Source organism: Halichoerus grypus, chromosome 14, assembly GCF_964656455.1.
Source record: "Halichoerus grypus chromosome 14, mHalGry1.hap1.1, whole genome shotgun sequence".
Classification (NCBI taxonomy): Eukaryota; Metazoa; Chordata; class Mammalia; order Carnivora; family Phocidae; genus Halichoerus; species Halichoerus grypus.
The window spans coordinates 1320984-1344964 of record NC_135725.1 but is presented as its reverse complement, the minus strand read 5'-3'; the positions used below and the strand labels follow the sequence as shown (position 1 = coordinate 1344964).

The 23981-nt window shown below is 57.7% G+C and overlaps 1 protein-coding gene across 3 annotated transcripts in view; it reads right to left on the bottom strand.

Moving 5' to 3' along the window:
• PHF2 (PHD finger protein 2) overlaps positions 1–23981 on the bottom strand; it is an 84032-nt gene that overhangs the window by 20258 nt on the left and 39793 nt on the right. For 2 of the 3 annotated variants that reach the window (XM_078061683.1, XM_036113715.2), the window contains exons 2-7: positions 22201–22286; positions 16710–16824; positions 7001–7161; positions 5211–5352; positions 2664–2850; positions 376–538 (exon numbers count right to left, since the gene is read on the bottom strand). In XM_078061683.1, coding sequence (XP_077917809.1) covers positions 376–538; positions 2664–2850; positions 5211–5352; positions 7001–7161; positions 16710–16824; positions 22201–22286 — 854 coding nt within the window. Of the gene's footprint in view, positions 1–375; positions 539–2663; positions 2851–5210; positions 5353–7000; positions 7162–9758; positions 9778–16709; positions 16825–22200; positions 22287–23981 lie in introns of those variants that run through there. The other variant, XM_036113717.2, reaches the window with a different exon arrangement.

The following is a 23981-nucleotide window of genomic DNA, read 5'->3' as shown; positions in this document are numbered from 1 at the left end:
GCTTGGCATCTTCCAGCCTGCCCTGGTGCCCCCGTCCACCCTGGCTGGCTGCCCACACACACCCTTCCCGCCATGTGATGGGTGGCTGGGCCCTCCCGGTAGGAGAGCCTGTGTCCACGCTGGCATTCCTGCCTGGCACCAACCCTGGAACTGAAGAAACCGGCCCTGCCTGCCCAGCACCCCCAACCCCCACACACAGGGTGAGGGGCCGAGGTCGAACTGCCACAGCCCAGGAGAGTGGGCGCACCCCTAGATCAGCCTCGGACAGGAGCCCACTCCCCGGATGCCATAGTCACGGCGGAGCAGGAGGGCCCAGGGCAAGGGCAAAGGCGGGGAGCCTGGCAGTTACAATGGGGCGCGGGACGGGGCGCTCACCCGAGGGGATGAAGAGCGTCTGGCCCTGCTTGAGGGTGCACTTGTAACATCTGTCCACCTGGTCGGCAAAGAACATCTCGCTGTGGTTCGCGGCCGACTGCCAGCGCTCATAGAGGGAAATGTTGGCTGAAGCCGGCTTGATGAGATAGAAGATCTTCTCCCCCTGCCAATGAGAGGCCACGACCCGGCACGCTGGGGGGGGGCAGAGCCCGCCACGACCCGGCACACTGGGGGCAGAGCCCGCCACGACCCGGCACGCTGGGGCGCAGAGTCCACTGCGACCCGGCACACTGCGGGGGGCAGAGCCCACCATGACCCGGCACACTGGGGGTGGGCAGAGCCCGCCACGACCTGGCACCCTGGGGGGCAGAGTCCACCACGACCCGGCACGCTGGGGCGCAGAGTCCACCACGACCCGGCACACTGCGGGGGGCAGAGTCCACCACGACCCGGCACACTGGGGCGCAGAGTCCACCACGACCCGGCACGTTGCGGGGGCAGAGCCACCACGACCCGGCACGCTGGGGGGCAGAGCCCACCACGACCCGGCACGCTGGGGGGCAGAGTCCACCACGACCCGGCACACTTGGGGGGCAGAGCCCGCCACGACCCGGCACGCTGGGGGGCAGAGTCCGCCACGACCCGGCACGCTGGGGGGCAGAGTCCGCCACGACCCGGCACGCTGGGGGGCAGAGCCCGCCACGACCCGGCACACTTGGGGGGCAGAGCCCGCCACGACCCGGCACGCTGTGGGGGGGGCAGAGCCCGCCACGACCCGGCACGCTGGGGGGCAGAGTCCGCCACGACCCGGCACGCTGGGGGGCAGAGTCCGCCACGACCCGGCACGCTGGGGGGCAGAGCCCGCCACGACCCGGCACGCTGAGGGGCAGAGTCTGCCACGACCTGGCACGCTGCGGGGGGCAGAGCCCGCCACTACCCGGCACGCTGTGGGGGGGGGCAGAGCCCGCCACGACCCGGCACGCTGAGGGGCAGAGCCCGCCACGACCCGGCACGCTGGGGCGCAGAGCCCACCACGACCCGGCACGCTGAGGGGCAGAGTCCGCCACGACCCGGCACGCTGGGGGGGGGCAGAGCCCGCCACGACCCGGCACGCTGGGGGGCAGAGCCCGCCACAACCCGGCACGCTGAGGGGCAGAGTCTGCCACGACCTGGCACGCTGCGGGGGGCAGAGCCCGCCACGACCCGGCACGCTGGGGGGCAGAGCCCGCCACGACCCGGCACGCTGAGGGACAGAGTCTGCCACGACCTGGCACGCTGCGGGGGGCAGAGCCCGCCACGACCCGGCACGCTGAGGGACAGAGTCTGCCACGACCTGGCACGCTGCGGGGGGCAGAGCCCGCCACGACCCGGCACGCTGAGGGGCAGAGCCCGCCACGACCTGGCACGCTGCGGGGGGCAGAGCCCGCCACGACCCGGCACGCTGAGGGGCAGAGTCCGCCACGACCCGGCACGCTGGGGGACAGAGTCCGCCACGACCCGGCACGCTGAGGGGCAGAGTCTGCCACGACCTGGCACGCTGCGGGGGGCAGAGCCCGCCACGACCCGGCACGCTGAGGGGCAGAGCCCGCCACGACCTAGCACGCTGCGGGGGGCAGAGCCAGCCACGACCCGGCACGCTGGGCGGGGGGCAGAGCCTGCCACACCCCACAGACACTGGGAGTCCTGGCGTGAACACTGTCCTTTCCCTGAAAGGTGGGGCCATGTGGGCTTTGCGATTTGTAGTCTGTGAACCGGGACAAGGGTGCCATGGGGCGGCAAAGCTGGGACCCGCTGTCAGGAAAGCTCTGCTCCTGAGAGCCCTGGGGTCTGGGCCACCCTGCCCTGTAGGTTCCAGGGCGGGGATCATGAGCCGAGCTGCCCACCCCATGTTGGGCTCGGGCAGGTGTGGGGAGACCCTGGTAGTCTCCTTACGATCCCCTTGTTCGTCTGTCTTCACATCTCCCTTCTCCCCTGGCTCCCCTCCCTGCCCCCTGGCAGGAGCCCTCAGCCCTGCCCCTGCTCCTGTGCAGGGCCCTCTTCCAGGAAGTCCTCCCAGCACCACGCTCCTCTCTCTGGGCACGCACACTGCTGAGCCCTGGGCTCCACTCCAGTGGGCCACGTCCAACTGCTTCATGAGCCTCCCCCTCCTCAGAAACATGCGACACGCACCCCACCCCTCTGCCTCCCGAGGGCCGGACACCACGTCCCTCCTGGAGAAGCCGGGCACCGGCCCCACGGGGCTCACGGGGGCCGCAGGCGGCCTTGCGCACGGAGGCAGCTGTGCCTACCTTGAGCACGTGGTACCAGGCAGAGGCACCGCCTGAGTCGATATGGAAGTCGGTGTAGCTGTCCTTCACACAGATAAGGCAGTACTTGGTCACCTTGGGCTTGGCCAGCAGCGCGTCATCGGGCCAGCAGTTCTCCACCCACGACAGCTTCTTGACGATGTCAGGCGGCTCCACGAAACTGGACATCCTGGGGCAGACGCAGGGGGAGGGGCACCAGTGGCCCGACATCCGCCAGGCCACCCGACCGGGAAGGGGCTCCGAGATCGCGTCCCTCCTCGCGTGCCGCGTCTCTCACCTATCTGTCCACCCCGGGCCACGTGGCACCGCCCCCATCCCACAGACAAGCAAACTAAGGTTCACGGGGGCAGAAGGAGCCCAGCTGCCGGGCGTCGCCGCGCCAGGATCGAACACCGGTCTCTCACGGGGAACCGGGGACAGCCCTTCCCTGCAGAGCTGGAGGGGACTGTCCGGGCTGGCCCAGGAGGGTGCTGCCGGGCACGGTGCGGCAGGCGGCAAATGGCGCGTCTCACACGCAGCCCAGGCGCTCCCGAGCATCGCTTGGAGAAAAGCAGCTGCTTTCCAGAGCGGGCCACGGGGGCTGGCGGTCACCGTCAAGCCAGCGGACTCCTTTCCAAGGTGGACATGGAAAGGCAAAGGTGGCCTTTCACCGTCCTGACTAAACGCACGGGGCTGCACCACCATCGCGCAGGGACAGCCCGGTGTGCTCGCTGCTGCAGGAAGAGCAGAACCGCACGGCTCTGCACCGAAGTCCGTGCCCGCAGGACGAGACCGTCACGGCCCGCACGCCCGGCCCTGCCACCCGCCCTCAGCGACCTTCAGCTCTCCGGCATGTCCCCAGCTGGTGTCCCTCCCTGTTCCCCAGCGCCCTCCTCGACCAGCCCAGGCCCCTGGTGGCCCCAGACCCTCCACGGCCACAGGAGAGGGGCCCGGCCCTGCAGCCCCGCGGCCCTCTGCAAACCACACACCAGGGCTTCCCAACACGGCCACAGATGCCCTTCTTTCCCTGCTTGATGGCTCCTCGGGTGCAAAGCCAGCCCGTTCTCCTACCACCAAGACCAGCTGCTCCCTGCATTCTCCCAGGGTGGAGGGGCGGTGTCCCAAGGCCCCCAGACACCTGGGGCCACCGTGGGTGACGTGCAGAGATAACCATGTATGTCCACACAACAGACAGCAGGCACATCTCTCTCCATCTGTCACAGCAGGTGCCTCTGGGGTCAGGGGATGTGTGAGTCACTGCAGGATCCCCGAGGCCGCAGACCCTGAGGCCCCCACAGATGGCCTGTGGGGTCAGGCCCAGCCCTTGCAGCCCCAGCCAACATCCCCGGGGACAGACCACACTGATTACATGGAGGCCTCCCTCTGCCTCTCAGACGGTGTAGACCAGAGCCCCAGCTGCTCGACGGCCTGGCGGGAAGTGTGCGTGACCCCCGTGCTCCTCGGATCGGGCCTGAGGACACCAGAGGCACCACACATTTTCTGCCAGCAAAGGGGGGGCCCCGAGAAGCCTAAGGGGAAACCCCAAGCCAAAGCACCCACTCCCCCCAGCTCCGCCACCCCGCGGCTCTCTGTGAAGACCCCAGGCTGCTCAGCAGACCAAGCTGATGGCGACATTCCTGAGTGTGCACTCTGTACGAAAGCAACACGCCATCACAACCCGCCTGGGAGAACGTCCTTCTTGTGAACTCGCAGGAGGCGGCTTTCTCCCGATACCGTAACCCATCCTATTCCCCTTTGCGTCTTTGCTGTCAGGAAGCTCACACAGAACCCAGCATCCAGTTACAACATCCTGTCGGGGCTCCTGGAACAGCTCTGTACTCTGTCTCCATGAGGCTTCCAGAAACTCTTTTTCCTACCTGCCCTTCTGCACACGAGTTATTTGGCTATGTGCTGAGCTTTTCAGAAGTAGGCAAGATGGAAAGCCTCCAAAAGTGAAACCACGCTTAAACTAGACCATTGTCAACAACTCAGGCCCTACGGTGCACGAGGGGCCAGCCGGAGAGCAGCAGGGATTTGACAGAGGGGCAGGAAAGGTGGGGCCGCGCAGAGCCGTGGTCCCGGGAGAGCAGGGGCACAGGGACTGGGGGCAGGGCCAGCCTCCGACGACACAGAAGCCTGGACTCAGGTGGGCCCCAGACAGCCACGGTGCATCACCCACAGCGCATCTGCCGGCCCCTCCGCCCTGAGAAGAGCAGCAAGCCGGGCAGGCCTGGCACACGGAGCTCAGGCTGAGAAGGGGCAGGGCGGGGGGAGAGCAGGTGCACAGCACGACCCTGCGGTGCTGAAGGTGCGGAGTCGAGAGTGTGCCTGTGTGCGTGTGGAGGGACGTGTGGGAGCGTGTGCACCGTGCGCGGGTGTGAGCTCTTTCTGGGGAGTGGGATGGGGCCGGCTGGAGGGGGAGTCGGCGTTTTGCTGCTTATCTTCTGCTTGAATTTGTCACAATGCGTAAGAAGAGAACCCGCAAGCTGACAGCGCGGGCGGCTCGCAGGCAGAGAGCGGGCGGCGGCCCCGGGGCTGGCGGGCGCTCACCTGGTGTCGGAGAACTCAAGGCTGGTGAGGTTGAGCACCCGCTTGCGGTTGGTGCTGTAGTAGTAGTCCACAAACTCCTTCAGCTTCATCTTGCAGTCCTTCTGCTTGGCGACGTCTGTCACGTCCACGCTCCGCTCTGGGCCTGCGGGCAGGGCAGGGGGCAGTGAGCGGGGCAGGAGGTGCGGGGGAGGCCGCCGAGCGGGGCTGGACCCGGAGGCTCAGGCTCTGACGTCCACCCGTGCGTGCCCGCTCCCTCGGCCATGGCGAGGGTCCCGGGGCGCGGGAGGCCGCTGACATGCTAGGGCGTCAGCTAGGGTGGCCGTGAAGGCGAATAAAAACACAGGACGCAGGCACCCTTGAACTTCAGACAAGCAAACGACAAATATGTTGTTAGTCTAAGCACAACCCAAATAATGCTTGGGACATGCTTATGTTTTAAAAATTTTAAAAATCAAAAAACTCCTACATTTCTAAGACACCAGCTTATTCTGAAAATGGATAAGTTAAAGGAAAAACATTTTTCTTGCATTTTCTGTAGTTGATGAGGAAAAGATCAGGGTAAGAATCGCTGGTGACAGGAGGTTCCAGATAACCAAGGACCTGGCGAGGGCAAGCGTGCCCCATCTGACTCATAAGTAGCAGTGGGAGAAAGACGCACAGAACTCACGGCCTCGTCCTTCCCGACAGTCCGCCGGGGCCACGCAGACCCCAGCTGTGGACACAGAGACGCTCAGGCGGGTGGCCAAGCTCCGTGGGCCCTCAGACGGGAGTGCCACCGCCCGCACCCCCGAAGGAGTCCCGCTGTCCACCTGACTGCAAATCTGAGCGTCTGCCCAGGCGGTGCGGGAACCACTGGGGACACAGGAGCAAGTTACGGGACACACTGGGGGCCACATACCCCATGTGGGACGTTCTAGGACCAACAACCCCGGTCCTCCAACAACCTCGGGAGAGAGGAGAGGCCGATGGGCATAAACACCAAATTCGGTGTGTGATTCACATGGCCCGCCCGGAAGGCACGTGCCGGGCCCCTGGGGTAACTGAGGCAGGGCTCTGGTGTGAATAATCAGCGCCGTGAGTGCTGCCGAGCGCAGGCCCAGCCTTGATGGTGTTCTCACGTCGTCTGTCAGAGCCATCGGCAGGAAGACACTGGCTCCCAGGTGGGCAGGGCCTGGCGGGCAGGCCCTAGAGTCCAGCTGTCAGTCCAGGGGTGCGGCCTGGCCCAGACGCTGGTCACTTCGCTCCCCTGCCACGGGGGCCCCGGGCATTCTCTGGGTCTTCCCTCCTCCTGCACTGGCCACGCAGCCACCCCCGTGAACGCCCCGAGCCCCAGCCACCACGAGGGCCCCAGAGCTGGGCCCGTCACTGCCGGGGGAGACGGCCTCGCAGACGATGCCCAAGCACACACAGGCACAGCCCTCCTCCCGGCGCTGCCCCGACAAGGGCGTCCACAGTGCTGGAAGTGGCAGGGGACACGAGGCAGGCCGGGCAGGACGGCATCAGCTGGAACTGGAGGGATCCGGAGAGGAAGGGTCCCGGGGCGGACAAGGGAGGCCGGGCCCCAGGCTGGCCCGGGAGGGGCCGAGGGGGACACAGCACAAACCTCAGAGGAGGGGGCCCTCACAGCCGGCAGAATGAAAGGGTCCCCAAGACAGCCCCCATTTTGCAGCCAGAATAACTGAGGCGGAGTGGCCAGGGTCACATGCCATTTAGTGGGACATGGGGTCTAATTCCTGAAGGGAGCACGTGGTACGGGGACCAGCCGGGCCTTCGGCGAGCAGTCCACTCACCCACGTAGTTCTCGACGTCGCTGACATAGAAGGTGGGGGCCGGGACCGCCAGGCCCAGCCCATCTTTCTTGGGGACGAGAATGGGCTCAGTGAAGCCGTGCTCCTCCATGTAGCCCAGCGTGAGCTGGCTGCCTGGCACGCGGACCACCACGTCTTCCGCGCTGTGGAAAAAGTGGGGGTGGGGGGTCATGCCGGCCGGCGCCCCCGCCCTGCAGCTCTGGGATAGGCCTGGCTATGGCCTCGGGGCCGGGGACACGCAGCCCCGGCTCCTGCCATACGCCTCCCACATCCTGGGAGGAGGGCTTGCCCGCGCCCCCCCCCCCACATGCCCAGGGCTCCCGGGGCAGCCACGGGGCACAGACAGGGACCTCAAGGTCCAGGAGGCCCAGGATGGGGACACCCCGAAACCAGCCCTCCCACCATGGCAGAGAAAGGCAGAAGTGTGAGCAAGCTCTCTCCCCCTCCTCCACTGCTCTACCTGCCCACCCTCCACTCCACGGGACTCCTCCCTAGTGCTCGATATCACACCCTGCATTGGGCTGGGGTCGGGCCTGAGGACACGGCAGAGGGAGACAAACCCCTCTTCAGGGAGAACCCACCCCCGAGACAAGCTGAGCACAGGCCCCAGGGGCAGCTGTGTGCTGGGCCCTGCCGGGGGGCCAGGGGCCTTGGGGACCCAGCTGGAACAGCACCGGTGGTGACACTGGAGACAGACTGTCATCAGAGGGGCAGGCAAGGCTGTAAGCCCACAGCTGAGAGCAGAGCTGGGGCTGGGGGGTGGTGGCAGGAGTCCGCGTCAGAGCAGCCCGTCCAGGCCTGCAGGGGCAGCGGGGAGAGGCACAGGCCCTGGAGTGGGGAGAATGTGGCCAGGGTGAGCAGGGGCGAGATGCCAGGCGGCTGGGGGCCTGTCTGCCTGCTGGAGGGCTTCTGCCTCAAGCCAAGAGCACGGGGAGCCACGGGACAGCGTGCGCAGGGCGACCCAGCTGGAGGTCAGTCCGGTTGCTGTGCGGACGGACAGGGGCCCGCAGCAGGAGCAGGGGGGGCACCACGACTGTGGAGGAGGAGGCTCGGCACGTGCTGCCCCGGCCAGGGGGCGGCAGTGGGTGCGAGTGTGAAGACCGGGGGGGCCGCGTGACCCAGGGGCCGGGGCCATGGTCTGAGGGCTGGAGGAAAGCAGGCGTGTGCAGGGGGCAGCCCGGAGCTGAGCTGCACGGACGTGGGCTGAGGCAAGAGTCAGACTTGCCAAGAGAGGCACCGGTGGGACAGACGGGTCTGGAGCTCAGAGGACCAGAGGCTGCAGAAGGAGGCTGAGCACGGGGCCGTCCGGGAGGCCAGGGGGGCGGACGTGAACTCTGAGGGCAGAGACACAGCAGGGACCAAACTCCCAGGGAGAGCGGTCAGCAGGAGAGGAGGCCGGGCAGACGGAGGGGTCGCAGCTCCGAGGAGAAGGGGCTGCAGGGCCACGGTCCGCCAAGAGGCCAGGGAAGGCGAGGATCAAGGCGACCCCCTGGGGCTGGAGCGCGGGGTGACAGCATTGGGCGCGGACCAGGCACAAGCGGCATGTGAGCCAGGAGGAGGAGTGCGGTGAGCAGCAGCTGGGGCGGCCGCAGGGCCAGGGGGCCAGGGCAGAGTCAGCTGCGGGAGGCGCCGGACAAACCCGAACCCCCTGGCCTCACACAGCCCCACGCATCAGGTAAGGACCCAGCAAAGGCAAACACAGAACGGTCCTGCGGGGGCTGGCTGCCATGGGAAAGCACGCGCTCCGAAGGCCCCGCCTGACCGGCACAGGTGGACCACGGGCGCCGGCAGACCCACCTGCCAGAGCGCAGGTCCCAGCACGGAGGACAACGGACAACGGGGAAAGGGAGTTTCAGACAAACCCACTGAACACATTCACGAGGCAACGGGGAGGATGGGGCAGAGAGCAGGGAGGGAGGAAAGCAGAGCGGGCAGCGTGGACGAGGCATGAACAGAAATTCTAGACACGAAAAACATCATTTCTGAAAAATTTTAAAAACTCAACGATGCATTCAGTGGTAGCTGCCTGAAAATAATGGTGAATTTGATGAAATATTTGAAAAATAATATAGAGAATGGGGAAGAAGTGCCATTAAAAAAGAAAATAGAACATTTTTCAGAACTGAGGTAAGATACGATTCCTCAAATTAAAAGAACTGACTGAGTCCTGAGTAGAATTAATAAAAAACCAAATGCACATCTGGGAGCATTGTAGCATATCTGTGGTACATCAAGGACAAGGGGACAATCTTAACGTTTTCAGAGAAAAAAACAGATTTTTTGTCAAGCCAAACCAACCAAAACATGAGCCACTAGACTGACAATAGACATCTCATGAGCAACAAGAGATGCCAAACGACAATAGAATACTATCTTCAAAGAATTCAAGGAAAATAACTTTTACTCTCGAATTTTAGATCCATTTTAGAGAAATTAGAATCATTCAAGAGTAAGAATGAAACGAAAACATTTTCAAAAACAGAGACTATTTCTATAGGCCTTTACCGAACCACTAAAGGATAATAATTCAACAAGAGGGAAATCGAATCTAGAAGAAAGAAATGGGACTCGAGAAATAATGAAAAATTGTGCTGTGGATTTCACACAATCCCGATCAAAATACCCGCAGACTTCTCTGCAGAGACTGACAAGCTGAACTGGGAGTGCTGAATGGAAGCGCAAGGCACCCAGATGACCAAAACAATCTTTTTAAGAGAAGAACAAAGTTGAGGACACTTACCAATTTCAAAATTCACTCCAAAGCTACAGTAATCAAGACTGTGTGGTGCTGGCATGAGAAGAGAGAAGAGACACACGGATCAGTGGGGCAGAAGCAAGCGTCCAAAAATAAACCCAAACATCTACGGTCAACTGCTTCGCATCAAGAGCGCCAAGACAACTCAATGGAGAAAAAATAGTCATTTCAACAAATGGCACATGGGAGAACTGGATGTCCACATGCAAAAGAATGAAGCGGGAGCCCTACCTCACATCACATACACAAATTAACTCAAAATGAGTTGAAGACCTAAACATAAAAGCTAGAACCATAAAAACGTTCAGAAGAAAACACAGGCATAAATCTTCATCACCTTGAATTTGGCAATGGTTTCTCGGAAGCCAAAACCATAAGCAACAACAACAAAATAAATTAGACCCCATCAAAATTATAAACATTTGTGTTTCAAGTGACACCATCAAGAAAGTGGAAAGGCAACCCACAGAACGGGAGAAAGTATCTGATAAGTGACAAGTATCCAGAATATGTAAAGAACTATTACAACTCAACAATAAAAAGATAACCAATTAATTAGACAGGGTTACAGTAACTTAGAGTTGACTTCTGGTTTCGACTTCAACATGTAAAGAGCTTGGAAATGGTCACTCCTGTCCTCACAACAAGAAAAAAGGCTGAACAAACTGAAAATCAACAAATTTTCTTAGACTCACAGAGAATTAGGGTTATAGGGCAAACAGCCACCCCCGAAATCTGGGGCGACAGGCAAATACAGAAAATCATAACCAAGATAACCTTACCTGAGGCAGAAGCTGCTGGAGGTGGTCAGTGGGAGGAATACTTAAATGGTAATTTTTTACAAAGTGCACAGGTTGAGTGCGAACTAGCTTCAGAGGTAAGAACTCATGGGGGCTCTGTCTCAGAGGAGACCCAGACTTTCATGGGTTTTACCTCAGGATGTCCTGGTGAAGATGTGCTCCTACTTCAGGTAGGGTTGGGGGGAAGCGACTATGTTTCTCCTCCATAACAAAAGTCTACCTTCCAAGAGAACTGACTTAACCAGGCCCTCATCTGACAGGGGGAAGGGCCAGTGGCCACCTCCAGCCCCCACTGGCTTCCTGTCTCAGGAAAGTAGAGAAAAAGCAAAGGCCAAGAAATGCTTCCAAAGGTAACAGCCCAGAGCCTCAGGCCCACTGAAGCACTGAGGTTTACTATTCAATTATAGAACACTTCCCGTCCCCAAACCATATAACAGATAACAGTTGAGCATAATTCAGAGAGCTGCAAGACAGATTCCATTTAAGAAGTTGTTGTTAGGGAAGCCCAAAGAAAACAGGGAGGAGGGAAAAACAAGGTAACTACAGGAAAGTGATGTGTCTGGCACCTACAGCCACAGTGGACACAGCCTAGTCCCTAGTCAGGTCAACATGAAACCTCACTCTAAATGCATAAGTACCTCAGTTCATTTGACTTGATACATCATGTCCAGCTTTCAACAAAAAAATCACAAGGCACGCTAAAAGGCAAGAAATCCATAGTATAAAGAAACAAAGCAAATCACCCCGCACCTGTCAGAATGGCTAAAATCAAAAAGACAAGAAATAACAGGTGTTGGTGAGGATGTGGAGAAACGGGAACCCTCGTGCACTGCTGGTGGGAGTGCAAACTGGTGCAGACACTGTGAACAACAGTATGGAGGTTCCTTAAAAAATAAGAAATAGAGATACCATATGATCCAGTAATCCCACTACTGGGTATTCACCAAAAGACAATGAAAACACTAATTCAAAAAGATGCACCCCTATGTTTATAACACCATTACTCACAATAGCCCAGAGTTGGAAGCAGCGCAAGTGTCCATCCATACATGAATGGATATAGAAGATGTGGTGTATATACACAATGGAATATACTCAGCCATAAAAAAGAATGAAATCTTGGGCACCCAAGTGGCTCAGTCGTTAAGCGTCTGCCATCGGCTCAGGTCATGATCTCAGGGTCCTGGGATCGAGCCCCGCATTGGGCTCCCTGCTCCGCGGGAAGCCTGCTTCTCCCTCTCCCACTCCCTCTGCTTGTGTTCTCTCTCTCGCTGTCTCTCTGTCAAATAAATAAAATCTTAAAAAAAAAAAATGAAATCTTGCCATTTGCAACGACATAGATGGAGCTAGAGAGCATTATGCTAAGTGAAATAAGTCAAAGAAAGACAATTACCGTATGATTTCACTCATATGTGGAATTTTAAAAAAACAAATGAACATAGGGAGGAAAAAGATGCGAGGCAAATCAAGAAACAGACTCTTCACTACAGAGAACACACTGATGGTCACAAGAAGGGAGGTGAGTGGGGGGATGGGGGAAATAGGGGAGGGGGCTCAAGAGTACACTTATCCTGATGAGCACTGAAGTGATGTATAGAATTGTTGAATCACGGGGTGCCTGGGTGCCTCAGTCCGCTAAGCATCCAACTCTTCGTTTTGGCTCAGGTCATGATCTCTGGGTCATGAGATCAAGCCCCGAGTCCAGCTCCGGGCTCAGCACAGAGTCTGCTTGAAATTCTCTCTCTCTCCCTCTGCCTCCCCCTCTGCCCCTCCCCGTGCTCATGTGCTCACTCGCTCAAGTAAATAAAATCTTCTAAAAAAATTGTTGAATCACTATCTTGTACACCTGAAACTAACATAATATTACACTATATGTTAATTATATTACAATTAAAAAATAAATAAAAAGTTTAAAAAATATCAGAACACAGCTCAGATATAGCACAGAATTTGGAATTATCAAACAGGAAATTTTTTAAAACTGGGGCACCTGGGTGGCTCAGTTGGTTGGGCATCTGCCTTCAGCTCAGGTCATGATCCCAGGGTCCTGGGATCGAGCCCCATGTCGGTCTCCCTGCTCAGTGAGGAGCCTGCTTCTCCCTCTTCTGCCCCTCCCCGCCACTCACGCATGTGTGCGCTCTCTCTGTCTCTCAAATAAACAAAATCTTTAAAAAATAAAATAAAATAAAACTTTTAAAAAATTATGATTAAGGGGCGCCTGGGTGGCTCAGTTTTTAAGCGTCTGCCTTCGGCTCAGGTCAGACCAAGCTCCGCATCAGGCTCCCTGCTCGGCGGGAAGCCTGCTTCTCCCTCTCCCACTCCCCCTGCTTGTGTTCCCTCTCTCGCTGTGTCTCTCTGTCAAATAAATAAATAAAATCTTTTTAAAAAATTATGATTAATATGTTAGGAGTGCTAGTGGAAAAAGTAGACAACATGCAAGAATGGAAGGGAAATGTAAGTAGAGAAGTGGACACTCTAAGAACCAAAAGTAAATGATAAAAATAATTGAAAACTGTAACAGAAATGAAGAATGCCTTTGAGGGACATGGCTAAGAAAAGAATCAGTGAGCTAGAAGTTAAGTCAATAAAATCTGCCCAACCTGAAATGCAAAGAGAAAAAAAGAATGAAAAAAGCAGGGAATAGGATATCCAAGAAGTGGAGAACAACTGCAGAAAGAGTAACATATGCATGTTGGGAATCCCAGAAAGAAAAGAAAGAGAGAGAGGAGAAGAAATGTTTGAAGCAATAATGGCTGAGAATTGTCTAAAAATAACGGCAGATGTGGAACCACAGATCCAGAAAACTCAAACAACACCAAGCAGGATAAGACCCCAAACTATTCGTAGGCATGTCATAATCAAACTGCAAAAAATGAAAGACAGTATCTTGAAAAAGGCCACATGAGCAAGATCTACTTCTGCCATAACAGCGTGAAGAGCTCCACTGACCCACACCCTGGCGAAACTGGTAAAAATTATTTTTGAAAAACATTCAAAACCTCTGGAAATGATTCTAAGAGCAAACAGCAAATGAAGAAACATCTAGTAGAGAAAATCTACAAAAACTTGGTAGGAAAGGCAAGAGTGTGTGACCACTCCTCTCTTCACCTCCCTGGCTTGGTGAGGAGACTCCCCTCTGGAAGGCTGCAGCCAAGGACACAGGAATGCTGACTGGGAGGGCTCCCCAGCTTCCAGGCAGAGGGATTTCCTCCTGGAGGAACAGGACGGCAGCCTTTCTCATCCGGCCCCAGCTGTCTATGGCTGATTCTAAGTGTTGGGTGAGGGCAGCCAAGACATGGGGGCTCCCTTCTTCCACCTGGCCCACAGGTACTGAACCTGTACCCTGAATGTGGCACCCTGAGAATAGTGGGGCCCTGGTCACCCCCTGCCCAGCCTCTTCTACTCAACAGTCGACTAGAAGTCTTAGCCAGAGCAATTATGTAAGAAAAAAAAAAAAGTAACACAGATTGGAAGGGAAGAAAGAACATGACCTATTTGCAGATGACATGATCCTGTATATAGAAAGATGTAAGGAATTACTAAAAAGCTATTAGAACTAATAAACTAGCTCATCAAATTTGCAGGATACGAGATAATATTCAAAATTATACTGTATTTCAGTACAGTAGCAATGAAATAAGAAAACAGTTTCATTTAAAAGACATCAAGAAGAATAAATTTAGGAATAAATTCAACAAAAGAAGTACAAACCTTATACTCTGAAAACTATAAAACACTGTTGATGGAAATTTAAAAGATCTCAATAAATGGCAAAATATCCATGTCCATGGGTTAGAAGACTGAGCATTTTTCAGATGGCAATACTCTGACTCTCCTGCTCTACAGATTCACCATAATCCTTATCAGCTGACTTCTCTGCAGACTCAACAAGCTGAATCTAAAATTTGTATGGAGTTGCAACAGACCCAGAATGCCAAAATGATCTTTAAAAAGAAAAACAAAGTTGGAGGACTCAACACTTCTTCATTTCAAAACATACTGCAAAGTACAGTAATCCAGACAGTGTGAGACTGGCCTAAGGGTAAACAGAGATTAGTGGTGCAGAACTGAGTGTCCAGAAATAAATGCATACACTTATAGCTAAGGGCCAAGGCAATTTAATAGAAAAAGAACTGTCTTTATTTTTTTTAAGATTTTATTTATTTATTTGACAGAGAGAGACACAGCGAGGGAGGGAACACAAGCAGGGGGAGTGGGAGAGGGAGAAGCAAGCTCTCCGCTGAGCAGGAGCCCAATGCGGGGCTCAATCCCAGGATCTGGGATCATGACCTGAGCCAAAGGCAGATGCTTAACTGACTGAGCCACCCAGGCGCCCCAAGAACTGTCTTTTTACAAATGGTGCAGGGACAAATGGAGAGCCACATGCAAAAAAAAAAAAAAAAAGATCCTTACCTCACACTATACAAAGAAATTAACTCAAAAAAATTTAGATCCTTACCTCACACTATATGAAGAAATTAACTCAAAATGTATCAAAGACCAAACTGTAAGACCTAAAAACTATAAAACTCTTAGAAGAAAACATAGGGATAAATCTTCATGACGTTGGGTTTAGACTTGGCAAAAGATCCTCAGCTATGACAACAAAAACACAAATAACAAAATAAAAAATGGATAAACTGGACTCCATCAAAATGACGAACATTTGCGCTTCAAAGAACACAACCGAGAAAGTGAAAAGTCTACAAAACAGGGTAAAGTATTCACAAATCATATGTCTGTTAAGAGACTTCTAAAATATGGAAAGAATTCTTATGACTAAATAATAAAAAGACACAAAAAATTAAAAATAGGCAAAGGGTCTGAACTGACATTTCTCCAAGGAAGACATACAAACGACCAGCACGCACATGAAAAGATGCTCAACATCACTCATCATTAGGGAAATGCAGATCAAACCAGAGTGAGGGAACACCGCACACCTACAAGGATGGTTAGAATCAAAGCGCCAGGTTATTACAAGTGCCGGTAAGGGCGATGAGAAACTGGAACCCTCATGCTCTGCTGGTGGGATCAGAAAGCGGTGTAACCACTTTGGAAAACGGTCTGGCAGTTCCTCAGACAACTGAATACAGAGCTACTCCTAAAAACATGAAAACATATGTCCAACAAGATCTTGTACAAGAATGTTTACAGCGGAAATATTCACAGTAGCCAAAAATCAGAAATAACCCAAATGTGTCTGCTGATGAATGGATAAAAAAAATGTGGTCCATCCATACAACAGAATATTAAGTAAAAACTTTGGGGTGATGAAAACGTTCTAAAATTGGCTGTTGGTGGTGCCCACATCTGTGAATACAGTAAAGACCACTGAATCGTACCCTTCAAACGGGTGGACTGTATGGTATGTGAGTTATATCTCAGGGAAAGTGGGGGAAAGAAAGAAGCCAGAGGAGGGAAGGACCTTCTCCACGCAGGGTCACAGGTAAGAGTCACACTGGATTTCTCATCAGAAATCATGCATGCAAGAAGACAGTGGAGCAAAATATTTGAACTGTTAAAAGGAAAAACCCCACCATGCAGGATTCTGTGTCCAGTGAATTACTCTTCAAAAGTCGAGGGCAAACAAAGACGCTGTCAGACAAACAAAAAAGTCTTCCAGGCGTGAGGGGCCGAGGTGGCCCAGAGCAGCTCTAAGAACACAGGTCCTTGTGCCAGGCGCTGCTTCTCAGTGGTTCCCCACAGACCCTGACCCTGACTCTGACCCTGCCCTCAGCCCTCCGCCCTCACGCAGGACACAGGTGGGAGTGGGGAGCGCCCTGCGATGGGGACCCGGGGACAGCGTGCCAGGCCCAGGGGCACAGAGGAAAGGCCGGGCCCATGGGGGCTGGGGGGTGTCTTAAGCAGGACCCCAGGCCCCGCTGCTCGACTGGACATAACCTGAGGACAGCAGCCTGTCCCTCAGGAAGGCTCCGTGCAAAGGGCGACCCCAGGTGGGGGAGCTAGATGCGCCCAGAGGAAGAGGGTCCCCAACACCTGTGTCTGCAGGTGCTAAGAAGGGAGAGGCCGGCCGCAGAGCCAGAGGTGCCTAGGGTTTCGGGGGGCTGCACCGCTCCCCTGGAGGGAAGGCCATGCCCCTGAGCCCCAGGAGGATGAGGCCGCTGCCGCCCACCTGGGGAAGGTCCGACTCCGCAGCTCCTTGATGAAGAGCTGGCTGCCATTCTGCACGGGCTTCACGTCGGGCGTCTGCCCCGGGCCATGTTTGTGCCAGGCCCTCTTCTTCTTCACTGTGGGGAGACAGGGGCAGCTCAGGGACCCAGCTGGGAGGGCAGCCAAGGAGCCATCAACTCCTTGTTGACTCAAGCCTCCCTGGAGGCAAAGCCCTCGAGGTCCCCTGGGGGCCCGGCCCACCCCCCTCCCTAACCCCTGTGACCTCCCCACCCACCCCCGCCCTGCACCTGCCAAGCCTCTGGCTCAGTGACCACAGCCAGAAGCTAGGGTGCCCAGTGGCCTTTCCACTGGCACCCAGTCTGCTGGGACCTCTGCTGCCCCAACAGCCCACAGCCGGGGCACAGGCAGGCTGGCGCTTCCCACTGTAGCTTCTGCCCTCCTCACCCCTACCGTGCGCACCTCACGCTCCCTGGTGTGTCCACCCCTGCAAACTACCATCCTGCCTGCTCCCTCCGACTCTCCTGTCCTCACATGTGCTCCCAGGACACTGGGCTCCCGACGGTGGACTTTTTACACGAAAGTGGGTGCACCTGCACCTACCAGATGTGACATATTTGCACACACATGCACAAGCACACGCATGTGTGCACACCCACACATACACGCACCCCCCCATGGGACCGCCAGCTCAGGAAGGGAGGGAAGTGATCTCCTTGTGGCCCCCACCCCCGCTCAGGGCAACCACTGGTGGCTCGGAGTGAGGACAGCGAGGACAGCACTGGCCCGGAGACCTGTCCCTGGAGGCTGCCGGGCGGGTCTGGAACAGGCTGGAGGAGACCGGATGTGAGGGATGGCCAGTCGGCCCTCCGGATGCCTGTCCTTCACAGACAAGGACGGGGAGGAGGCTGCCACCCCTCCCCACCTCCCGTCCAGTCACAGACCCCTGAGACTGTCTCCAACAACGGCGCACTATCTCGCTCATGCTTGGTCTGCCATGGCCAGGTCTGAGTGGACGTTATCGAAACCTGTCAAGATCCTGCAAAGGGGGGCCTCCAAGCTGGGGCCTCTGGTGGCACCAGGCACAGAAGGAAGATCAGAAGGGCCGGGTACCTGCCCAAATCTTTCTTGTCCCCCACCTTGTCACTGTGTGACCTTGGGCAAGTTACTGGGCATCTCTGTGCTGCATCTTCAATAGAGAGGGGCTAGTCCTGACCTCCTGACTCCTCGTGAGCCACAGGAGGCAAACGACGTGTGGCACCCAACCTGCCCCAGGAGCTCTTGGGGGGCACACTGTGCAAGCACGGCCCCTCCTCTTGGCAAGGCTGTTTGGGCTGCAGGCCCTTGTTCACAGGGCTCAGTCCTGCTCCAGACCTCCGGGCTCTCCCCCCGAGCCCACTGAGCCTGGCACGGCCTGGCACCAGTGGGCACGGGGGGGCGGGTGGTGAATGGCGGGTCTCCTGGGTGCTGCACTGGCCCCTCAGTCCCGCTGAGCAGCCCAGCTCTGCATGGGGGTCGCCAAAGCCACAGGTGGCCTGGGAGTCATCCCTGCTCCCCAAGGAGCCCAGCAGGCTCAGGCTGGGGGTGGGGGCGCCCAAGGCCAAGGCAGGGCCCGGGGACACCACCCTGACGATGGCCCAGGTCACCCTGACTCTGAAACCAGTCTCCACGTCATCATCCCTTCTGCTGGGCCTGCAGCTGCCTTAAGACGTGAGCCTGGCCTGCCTCACACGCACGGGGCTCTGGAGTCTCCAAGGAGCTCCCACTGAAGGGCCTGGGGAGGGAGGGTAGCCGTGCTCGGCCACAGAGGAGCATCATGGGCCTCGGCAATCGGCTGCCCACACCAGGAGGGGCCTCCCTGCCTTCCCCCAGTGGGAGGCGAGCCTGGCTCTTGGGGCGCCCCCACTTACAAGGGGTCCAGCGCGTCCAGGGCCTTGAGGAGGAGAAGGGGAAGCCCAGGCCACAGGCTGGTAGCCGTGAGTGACACCACAGGTAGGGGAGACCAGCAGAGAGAGAGGCATCCCTGTGCAGTCTGGGGGGCAGCAGAGGACCCCACTTGGGCCCCCCAAGGTCCTCCAATGCCGGCCCCTGCATCTGCCCCAATGCCGGCCCCTGCATCTGCCCCTCACCCCACTTCCCAAGGTCTCCCCATGGAAGGTGTGCAGAGGCCGCGAGGACGCAGATGCCCAGCAGGAGGGCCCTGGCCCAGGACGTCATGTGGGGAAACCAAGTCTTGGAGGGCGGCCAGGGGCCGGGGCCGCGAGTGTAAAGGGCAGTGTGAGAAAGCAGCAGCCCGCCCACGTCCCGCCAGGGGCTGGGCCTGGGAAGCAGCGCTGCCCACGGCTGCTGGCCTTCCTGGGCCCTCACTCAGGATGGGGCATCGAGAGCAGCTCAAGGACACTGCGGCTAAAGCTCAGGGCTGGGACAACAGCCCGACACAGAGCCGCAGGGGAGGCAGGGTGAGCATCCCAGGGCTCCCTGTGCAGCCCTGGCTGGTGCGCTCCTTCCCTCCCCGGGGCCCAGGACACCGAGCCCCAAGGCCGAGTGTCCTCTTGCCTGTGTGTCCCTGACGAGGCACCCTGGAGACCTCGGCCCAGCAGGAGCCTGGGGCGTGGGGTGACAGGTGCCCTCAGGGCATCACGGCTACAGGGCCTCGGGAAGGAGGGATGTGGGCAGTCAGGGAGGCAGCCCCCGAAGCAGGCACGCTGGGGCCAGAACTGCTCTCAGGGCCACCCAAGCCTGCGAGCCTTCCTGTCGGTGGGGACTCCTCGCCAAGTTCCCTGGGGACCCTCAGGCCCCAACTCTGTGTGAAGCGGGCGAGCGGGTGGGCCCCCGTCCTCACCTCAGCATGCCCACCACAGACCCACGCGAGGCCCCCAGAGCAGCCCACGGGCCTGGGGGTCCCCTGGGGACGTGGGCAGGATGAAGGTCCTCACCGTGCAACGTCTGACTGGAGCAGAAGCGGCAAACTGACCGGCGTGTCCCAGTGACACAGACCCAATTCAAGGGCAGAGCGACACACGACTGGGCACGCACCCTGGCGGGACACGCTAGTTCCCACACTCTGTCCACAACAGCCACGCAGCCTCCAGTAACAGCAGGGAAAGCCCAATTCACAGGATTTATGAAGCACATGTGCACACACACACACACACACACGAGCATCAACCTGTGCACACACATACGCACACATGTCCACGCTCGTACACACACGTGTCCATACACACAGATGCTCGTGCGCGTGTTCACACTTGTGCACACGTACGTGTCTGTGCACACACATACGCACACGTGTCCACGCTCGTGCACACACATGTCCATACACACAGATGCTCGTGCACGTGTTCACACTTGTGCACACGCACGTGTCTGTGCACACACATACTCATGCACACGTGTCCACGCTCGTGCACACACGTGTCCATACACAGATGCTCGTGCACGTGTTCACACGTGCACACGCACGTGTCTGTGCACACACATACTCATGCACACGTGTCCACGCTCGTGCACACACACATGTCCATGCTCATGCACAAGCACACACACATGTGTCTATACACACGGACGCACATACAAATACATTTCCACGCTCATGCACACACACGTGTCTATACACACGGAAGCACATGCAAACACATCCACGCTCACGCACATGCACGTGTCTACACACATGGACACTCACGCACACGTGTCACTCCTTGTGCACGTGGATGCACACACAAACATCTGTGCACACACTCATGCACACGTATACATAACACGCACACGTGCACACACACACGCAGCCAGGAGGGGCTGCCGGCTCCCACCAAGCTGCAGTCCCCACATACCCTGGGGGTGGCTGGCCGTAAGTACCAGGACGGGTTGCCTGCACTTGGCTTTGAGCAGCAGTACCAGGCAGCGGGGACCCCCGGCTCAGGGGCAGGGTCTCAGTCGGCAGGCACGTGTGCCCCCGCCAGTGGGCAAGCTCATGGTCAGGGAAAGGTGCTTCCAGGATGGGCAGAGATACTGGAGAGGTCCCCCCACTGTAGCCCAACCTGAGCCCAAATTCATGCAAGAGCCCAGACCACAGTGGCTGCCCCACCCTCCCTCAGGACGCTCAGCCCTGTTGTGGGGACAGGTGGGGTCTCCTAGCTCCAGTCCCATTCTGTCCCTGGCCCTGCCCTGGGGCCGCATGGCGCAACCCCAGGCCCCACCTGTTGACCCCCGCCAGCCCTGAGCTTTGCCCGTGGCTCATAAGGTGTTAACAGCGACCGTCATCCACGTGTACCTCCTCCTCCTGTCAAGCAGGGACCAGAGTGCTCTTTGGGTAACCACAGCAGATTCACCCTGAGCACCAGCACTGCCGGCTCCTGGGGCTACGAGGTCAGTTAGGAGCCCAAGAGCCTTCCTGCTGGTCTCACGAATTTGGCGGTGCTTTACTGCGTGACGACCATGTGCTGGGGGCTGGAGGATGAGAGCTGAACCAGTGCAGCCCCCCTGTCATCTAGTGACGACGGTACACAGGCCAGGCACAAAGGGAGGCAAGAAGGAAAGGTGACGCCCCACCTGCCTCACCCAGCTTCCCGAGTGGAGGGGGCATGGCCAGCCTCAGTCCACAGAACAGGGGTGCGGGCACCCTCCCTCGACCCCCACTGGATCCACAGGACTCATCCCACAGGAGCCTTGTGAATGGACACCAGGAGGGAGGCTCCCTTTGAAGGGGAGTGACAGGACTCCTGGTGGCCTGGGGCCAGCTCTGGTTCCCCCCAACACTCCTCCAGCCAACCCAGGGCTCAGGATGACAGGGCTGTGATCAGCCCCCCAGCCAGGGTCAGCGTCCAGACTGCACCTTTTATGAGCACCCATGCCCCCCAACCCAGGACAGAAACCAGAGGCCACATTAACACCCCCACGCCATCTGTCTTGTCCCCAGGCCAGACCCCCCCCCCAAGGAACCTGCAGACCAGGGCACACCCCCTACATGGGCTCAGCCTCGGAGCTCACCTCCTAGCAGGGACATGAGCCCCCCATGGAGCCACACTGGATGAGCCTGTTCCCAAGGAGCCCCACAGGATGCCCCGAGGGACCGGCAGGCATTTGAGACAGGGACTCTCCCTACGGGCGGTACCAGAGAAGGGACAGCAGATCCCCAACGTGGGCACTGCCACACCCTGCATGGCGGTGGGCGGTGGGCAGGGCTGGGCAGCCTCCTGGACAGCCGCAGCATGGCATCCCCATCTCGGGTGGGCCTGGCCCCAGCAGGTGCTGCAATGTGAGGCCCCTGCCCGGCCTTGGGAAGTCAGTGGGGTCTCTGCACAGGCCAAGTGGCCACAGCTGCACCCCTGGGTGGGAGCCAGCCAGGTGGGGCTGTCGTGCCAAGTCCATAGGGGCAGTAAGCAAGGCCGGCAGTGGTCCCCGGGCAGCAGGGTGCAAGTACCCGGGCGTTTCACCCAGCAGGCCAGGCCAGGGCCGACCGGAGCTCAGGGGTGGCAGCACGGCCCTGTACTTACGGGTAGACTTGCCGTGGGTTTTCTCGCAGTTCGGGCAGTGGTAGACGTCGATGTCTGGGGCCTCCTCCTCTTCCACTCCCACACAGCTGAAACGGAGGAAGCACAGATGTTGCAAGTCCCCGGGGCCTTCCCTGTGGGACCCGGGCAGCTCCTGTCCACCTCTCAGGAGGCGGGCAGCATGCATGCAGGCGGAACAGGACAGGAGCCAGGACAGCGGCCCACAAGGACAGGAGGGGGCATGAGCAGGGGGGTAGGGAGGGGCAAGGAAGGCCTTGCTGTGCATGACCAGGCTACGCAGAGGGACGGGCCGTCCCACAGGCCTGCCTGCAGGACAGCCACCACCCTCCTGTCACCACAGAGCCGGGGGCCAAGGGGGTCTCGGAGGGGCCTGCCCCCACCACGTCACCATGGGCAGCTTAGAGCTACGGGTCAGGCCCTCCGACCCCTAGAGGGACTGCCATCCCAGGGGGCCGTACCACGGTGCCGGGACAACAGGATATCAAAAGATTGAAGTCGAATCCCTACCTCACATCATATACAAAATGTAACTAAAATTAACTAAAAATGGATCAACCACCTAAATATAAGGCCTAAGGCTATAAGATGGTAAGAAGAGGACACAGGAGCACATCTTCATGACCCTGGATTTGGGCATGGATTCCCAGATAGGATGCCAAAAACACAAGCAACAAAAGAAAAATTAAATTGTGTATCATCAAAACCTTTGCTCACTAAAGGACACTAGGAAGAAAGTGAAAAGACAACATGGAGAACGGGAGAGAGTATTTGCAGGTCACATTTCTGATGAGGGCCCAGTGTCTGGAACACACACGGAGCTTCACAGCTCAAGGACAGGGAGACGCACAAATCAGCTTTTAAACGGACGAAGGCCTCGAACAGACATTTCTCTCAGGATGAGGTACAAACAGCCAACAAGCTCAGGAAAGATGCTCAACATTCTTAGTCGTGTGGATGTCACTGGAAGGCACATCCAAACCAACGAGATACCACCCCACACCCACCAGGATGGCTACAGTTTTTACAAGAAAACACCACCAGGAAAATTGCAAGTGCTGGCCGGGATGAGGGAAACGAGAGCCCTCTTCCATCGCTGGTGAGAATGTGTAAAAGTGGACAGTTTCTACGGAAATAGTCTGACGGCTCCTCAGTAAGTTAAACAGAGACCTACCCTATGACCCCGCAGTCCCACTCAGGGCATGTGCGCCCCAAAGAACGCAGAGCAGGGCCTCCGACAAATCCTGCGCACAAGTGTTCACAGCAACATCAGCCCCGATAACTAAAAGACGGAAACCACCCAACGTCCACCAGCTGACGGATGGACAAACCAACTGTGGTGCATCCATGCAACGGAGCGGTCCCCAGCCTCAACAGGAAAGGGGCCGACACCTGCTACAGCATGATGGACCCCAGACACACAAGGTCACATACTGCAGGATGCCATTCACGCAAAATGCACAGAGGACCCTCTGCCGGTGCCAGGGGCTGTGCGAGGGGAACGGGCAGTGACTGCTGAGGGGGCGTGGGGTCTCCTTCTGGGGTAAAATGTTCTGGAACCGGACAGAGGCCATGTTTGCACAACAGTGTGAAGGTACTAAATGCCAATGAAGTGCTCACTTTAAGATGGTTAGTTTTATGTTACGTGAATTTTATCTCAATCAAAAGACAAGGAACGTGCCTCGTGACAGGGGCACCCGTCCCCCACCACTGACCCCGTCCTCGCTGAGGCTGGCCGAGCGCTCGTTCCACCTGCGGCAGCAGCA